The sequence below is a fragment of the Saccostrea echinata genome, unplaced genomic scaffold (genome assembly GCF_033153115.1).
Source record: "Saccostrea echinata isolate AGI-Se365-2 ecotype Australia unplaced genomic scaffold, CSIRO_AGI_Sech_v1 ptg000029l, whole genome shotgun sequence".
In the NCBI taxonomy this organism is placed as follows: Eukaryota; Metazoa; Mollusca; class Bivalvia; order Ostreida; family Ostreidae; genus Saccostrea; species Saccostrea echinata.
The window spans coordinates 19,145,040-19,151,871 of NW_026889778.1; the positions used below are offsets into that span (position 1 = coordinate 19,145,040).

General features: G+C 34.0%; 2 protein-coding genes across 2 annotated transcripts; one reads left to right on the forward strand and one right to left on the reverse strand.

Moving 5' to 3' along the window:
• The first annotated feature begins 1,169 nt into the window (after positions 1-1,169).
• On the forward strand, positions 1,170-3,056 carry LOC133194596 (E3 ubiquitin-protein ligase TRIM8-like). Its single transcript, XM_061330527.1, has one exon. It carries the CDS (start codon positions 1,170-1,172, stop codon positions 3,054-3,056), a length of 1,887 nt encoding a protein of 628 aa, XP_061186511.1.
• A 3,164-nt stretch (positions 3,057-6,220) lies between these two features.
• On the reverse strand, positions 6,221-6,832 carry LOC133195058 (uncharacterized). The gene has a single exon (XM_061330940.1). The coding sequence runs from the start codon at positions 6,830-6,832 to the stop codon at positions 6,221-6,223; it is 612 nt and encodes a 203-aa protein (XP_061186924.1).

Below are 6,832 nucleotides of genomic sequence, written 5' to 3' on the forward strand. Positions count from 1 at the left end.
GACAGTGACTGTAAGTTGACTTCTATTTCTTTTATCTATACTAATCCTTATTCTATACTTTCCGATAATTCATCGTCTTTGATTTTTAATGTAATTTTGTGAAGATATACTGAGTTCAACTTTATCATTATTAAATGAAGCTTAAAGTATAAATTCTTTGAGTATGTAAATAAAATATCAATTATGCAGAAGTGTATATAGAATATAATTATTGTTTAATAGGAGTCTATATATCAAGACCCGTTATTTTTATCGGGTGGCCATTGTTTGAGCCTTGATCCACAATCAGGTATACCTACAGTTATTTTCTATTTATTGTGTATATATTATTGCAAATAGATTTGTGAACTATTCATTTTATTTGTAATAGTTCTATTTGGAATAGTTCGATTTATATTCTCGTTTTCAAGACGTCGATGTAAGGGAAATAACTCTTACTTTTCCATGTATTTATTTCAATGCTTAGTATAATGTGTAATACTTTTATGATCGATTATTATAAAGTAATTCATGCCTAAATTCATGAATATCATTATAAATGTAATATGGTTGTTTGTTTTCTAAATACTTATAATTTGTTATTGATATTTTCAGGGCTTTATTGATGTATTTATTTATTCAACATGACAAAATAAAATGATCGAACCTTAGACGCAGGAGTTCTTCTTTAACACCATAAGAAAACCCTGTTACACAATTATGCAAATAATAAAAATCCAAAATAATGACGAAATCTAATAAATAAGAATTTTTCGTGTTATTTGAGGTAAATTTGAGTATCATCGGTCTCTAAAGAAGAATCTTAAATTTAATATTTTCATGAACAATAAGTTAAAAATGGAACAATTTGAATATTCTTTTATCAACAAAAGATGGGATTAAGTCTAATTGTGCCAATCACGAATCTTTATTAAAAATTGAACCAAAATAATATCCGTCTTTACAGTGTCTTGGTTTCATAAATGTTCTAACAAAGGCTTTTTACAAGACTGTAAAAGGATAAAAGGCTCTCTATGTGGCTTTATTGCGGCGGTATGAGAGTGTAAGAGTTCTAAGAATTTTTGATTGCTATAGATAAGTTACGGGATCGGTATTCCATATAATTTTATTCTTAACTTTCGTTTTAAATTCGAGAAATCCAAATGCTAAAAATCACAATGGTAAAATAGATGGCGTGTTCAACAACAGAACAGGAAGGTATGAGCAAAGTAGACGTTTCCAAATGTCCAATTTGTTTTGAACAGTTTAAAACACCACGTGTCTTGTCATGTTCGCATGTATTTTGTCACGATTGTTTGTCTTCCTATATTATATCAACCTGTCAACCAAAGGAGGACCCATTAGGATTTCACTGTCCTGTATGTCGAGAATTTGTACCTAGTCCTAGTTTCTCCTCAAATTTTAAAGATTGGTGTCAGCATTTTCGAACCAATAGACAACTAGGGGATATTTCTCCTAAAATATGTGAAGCCTGTAAACGAGAAAATGAGACGGAGGTGGCGGATACCTATTGTTTGTCTTGCTGTGAAGCACTTTGTGATATCTGTACCAAGTGTCACAGAAGAAGTCGTGTATCTCGGGATCACAAGATCTGCCGTCTTGATGAGATAAAATGTGTACCTGAATTGTCAAATATATTTTCAAACATCTGTTGCGAAAAACACAAAGATCGACCGATAGAGCTATTTTGCAATGATCATGAGGAAGCTTGTTGTGCAATGTGCTGCAGCACCGAACACAGGAAATGTGAAAGCGTGGAAACCATTCAACAAAAAGCAGAAAAAGTCAAAAGCAGTGGATTAGTAGGGGACTTATTAAATGACATCAAGGAATTTGGACAAAAACTTTCTGAGACAAAATGCATAGAAGAAAAAAATATCACAGAAATAGAAGATGAGGCAGATGCTATAACTGGCGAGGTGCAAAATGTGAAAGAAAAAATTATTCAGAATCTTGAAAAACTGGAAAATGAGTTTTTAGACAAAATTTCCACACACATAAAACAGTGCAAAGAAAAATTGACAACGAATATACAGACAGTTGGTGATATAATTCACTCCGTGGAACTATGTCGAAAAGATTTAGAGACAGCTACAAGTTTACAAGATGTCAGTTTTCTGATGGGATTCCTCAAAACCAAGAAAACACTGGAATATATCAAGAATAAACAAGTAGAGAAAATTGAGTTCAAATTGCAATCCACTTTAGAACTTGATTTTAAAGCAGTTGCCAATCTCTCAAAAATTGGAAACGCTGAAATTATTGAAAAAAGAGAGCGTTTATCAGATATGTTTGACGTTAAAAACCTTCTACTTGAGTTGTATCAAGAGATGCAATTTCCTGGTAGCAGCATTCGTAGTGTGATCTTCCTTTCTGACACTGAAGTGATATTCCCTGACTGGAACACAGATACAGTAAAGAGATACTCTACAAAAAAAGACAAGTGGAATTTTCAAAATGAGATTATGCTTGTACATAGTACCTTTGATATAAAGCGAAATGGAGATTTTTATTTTGCATCATGCATTTCGAGTAAAAAGATAAAGATTCTCTCAGCTGAGGATTTTCAAATACTGCGTACAGTCAATGTTGGTAAGGCTTGTTATGGGATTTCATTTTGGAATCACTTCTTATATACAGCATGTCACACAGCAATTATTAAAATGGATACAGAGGGAAATATATTAAGAACATATCCCACAGCTAGCGGTGTTCACTATGTTGCTGTCACAAGAAACGGGCATATTGTTTTCAGTATTTTTAAGGGGAAACACTCGGTGTCTGCCATAACAAACGAAGGTGACACTGTCTGGACATATAGTCACGAGAAGCTGAAGCATCCTTACGGTCTTCATATTGACTGTGATGATATTATATACGTGGCAGGGACAAATAGTAACAATGTTCATGTGTTAACCAGCGATGGGTTTCTACTACGTATGATTGAAGATATGCCAAGTCCGGTGTTTTTCATATTTAACAAGGATAGAAATATTTGTTGTATGGGGACAAATGTATGGGGCACTAGCATTAAGATGTATGCAGTTAAGTTTTAAAGCTTCTTACACACAATTTAGTTTAACCACAATTGCAAACTTCCTTTACTTTTTCTATTATGGTAAGTTTGACAGTGAAAAAATATGTAAATTGACAAATAATACTCTAATATTGTACAAAACTCATAACTATACATTTTGTTTTAAAAAACTAAAAAAAAAAATATGTTCAATGCAATCTTTCTGATACATAACATTAATTATAACCACATCAGAGGATGAGATTTTTAAAATTGTATGAAATTGTATATCATGACCATTGAAACACACATTTGCTATGGACTCATAAAAGCAAGGAATCTTTCATCAGTTTTATTTCTGAATATACATAAACTCATGTAAGTCTAAAAGAATAGATTTACAATATGAATTATGTGTATGAGTATAAGCTAGGATCAATTATCATAGATTGATTATCTTATGCTCGTGAAAGTACACAATTGTTAAAAAAAACTTTTTGAATGGATGTGTACGAAGTGATATATTGAAAAGCTGTAACAGATATTTAAATTGTGTTTTCCCCTTTTGAAATGTTGATCATTTTTCATGATTTGTAATTTTTGTCAATAATTAAACTGAGGAGATTTGTAAAGTAAAAGCTTTAGTCTGTTTGCTGGTTCGTTGGGACGTAATTTCGAGTATCATGACCGGTAGAAATACACAAGTCGGTACTTCGTTTATTAATTTATTAACGATCCAAAAACTTGGCGTTTTCTACACGACCTTGAGTCGGCGTGGACAGTGCAAGGTCCAGTTTCCAACTGACGATCTTGTATAAAACAACCAATTCATAACAATGATGAAAGAAACAATTACATTGAAGACTAACTCTGAGTATAAAGGCATAATTGATATAATTAAATAGTAATTAACACTTTAACTCAGTTATAAGTGGCGTCAAATGTCTTGCGGTCGAGGTCTATAATTATATTATTATAAGCACTATTTCAAAGAAAATAATTGTCACTCAAAATCTGTTCATTTCACACGGTCACAGTATTTTCTGATGCCTACAAAAGGAAATATAATTTTGTTATCCCAATCCATTAATTTGTGGAGGATGTAAATTCGTTGACGAGTGGTACCCACGAAATCAACGAAAATGGAGCCAACATGAAATCTAATGATTCCACAGTATATAGGAAAAATTTTCATGCAATCACAATTATTAAAGTAAATTAAATTTTTTTTGTTAGGGATGTAGTTTGTTATCCACAGAAAGGGACGGTAATTTACAAACAAACAAAAAAAAAATCATAATCAATTTTGTTTTAATTGTATTATTTATGTATTTACTTATTGTCATTTTACGCATCAGATTTTGAAATTTGTTAATAAACTAAATTTACTAGAGCACGTTTAGAATTGACAGCAAATGTAAAGCTTCATTAGATCAGATAGTAAGCCTTTTGAAAAGGAATATATAACAGTGGAATTACTAAAATTAAATTAGTTGATTAGCATCAGCTTATTTATACATATTTACGTTTATCCTAACATAATACACTGTTCCCAAAAATGATTGAGAATTTTTAAGTGAAATAGTTAATATAAAATATTTTTAAAATAAAATATTTACAGCTTTAAATCTTTTTTTATTATTTTTTTTTTAATCAAAGGACGATATTTGTCAATTTCCTATATCATGTGCTTTTTTAGTAACATTGACCTTGATGCATAGGACACATGTTTCCATGTTTGCCCGTGTTTTTGCCGTAGGACAGCACCTAGACCATACGACGATGCGTCTGCTGAAACCATTATGTCTTCTTTTGTGTCATAGTGCGTCAGACATGGAGACTGGGAAATTTCTGTCTTCAGACTCTCAAATGACTTTTCTTGAGCTGGACCCCACATCCATGCATTTGTTTTAGCTTAAGCAGCTCTCTGAGAGGCTTTGACCTTTCCGCCAGCTTTGGTGAAAATCTGTTGAGCTGATTCACCATACCTAAGAATCTACATATGTCAGACACGTTTTCTGGCTTTTTCATATCTAATATAGCTTTGACCTTTTGTGACTCTACTCTGATGCCCTTTTCGTTAATGATATAACCTAAAAATGCCACTGATGGCTTTGAGAATTCACATTTCTTGTTGTTTAAAGTGAGACCATTGTCCTTGAGAATGCTTAAGACGTTTTCGAGAATTGCATCATGCTGGCCTTGACTTGCAGCAAATATAAGAATGTCATCCATGTGACATAGTACACCTTCAACCCCACAAAGGATTTCAGACTTTCGTTTCTGAAAGAACTCACTGGCTGAATTTATTCCGAACGGAAGTCCATTAAAATAGAATCTCCCGTACTGAGTAATAAAGGTTGTGAGCAGCCGTAATTCAGGTGATAGGTTTATTTGCCAAAACCCTGAATTTGCATCCAGTTTTGAAAATATTTTCGATCCTGATAATTTGGACAAAGACTCTTCATCTGAGGGGAGGGGATGATTTTCTCTTTCGACAGATTGTTTAACTTTTTCAGGTCTACACATATTCTTACTTGACCATTGGATTTTGGGGCTATGACCATTGGAGCGCACAATTCAGTAGGCTCGTCGACCTTGGAGATAACTCCTAAATCTTGCATTCTGTCTAACTCCTCTTTGACCTTGTCTCTTTGTGCAAATGACACTTTACGAGGTGTTGACAATGCATATGGCTTAGAGTTTTCTTTTAAATTTATTTTGTATTCCCATTTACTTTCCCCAGCCCATTGAAAACCATTGGGAACTTCTCACGGAAATATTTTTCAAATTTCCGTGCTTGAATACTTTTGGCGTTGAAAGACGTAATATTTATCTTTTCAATGATGTGCAGTGCTATGATCGCCGGTCTACCTAGTAATGTCTGGTTCAATCCTCTCACAACATATATTTCTTGCACACTGAACACACTTTTAGATTCTATCTCACAAAGATACTTTCCCTACACATTTAATTTTGAGTTTCCTGGTCCATGCAATGAGCGACTGACATGTGAAAGTTTAATCCCTTTTGTCTGTTTGTATATGAACTCGGGTATTACTGTTACATCTGCACCTGTGTTTATTTTGAACTTCACAGTTTGTCCTCGAATGTTTAAGTTTGTTATCCAAGGGTCTCCTTGTTTGATGTCGACAGACCCAAGGAACCATCCACCTCTCTCACCAGAGCTCCTGTCAACTTCTGCTATATTTGCTTTGCGACAAATTTAACTTTAGCAAAATGTCCTTTGGTTCCGCATTTATGGCATTTAGCATCTCGGGCAGGACACTTGTCTCGAGGATGTACTGTCGTGTTTCCGCATCTGCCACAGCCTGTGGAATTGGTTTTATTAGTTGTCCGGACTGGCTGTCTTGGATTTACTTTTTTCCTATGGAATCTCACTGCGTCCATGTTGTTAATAGCTACTTCTGGGGTTGTTGATCCTCTCACAACTGGCTGTTGCTTCTTGATTGTTTCGTTCTGTCTGGCCATTAATATTGCCGACTCAAGACTAAGTTTGGAATCAAGTTGTTTCTTTTCTGATTTCCTGTCCCTCAGTCCATCTACTATCCTGTCTCGAATGAGATCATCATGTAGGGCGCCATAGTCACAATATTCGGCGAGAACATGAAGGGCCGTGATAAAACTGTCGGCAGTTTCATCCTCCTTCTGCTTTCTTTGGTTGAATTTAGCTCGCTCAAATATAGAGTTCCTTTTGGGAATAAAGTACTTTGACAGTGCTTCTTTAACTGGCTGCCACTTTTTACCATTGGTAATTTTTAAGGATGATAGGATGTCGTCAGCCTTCGGTCCCAT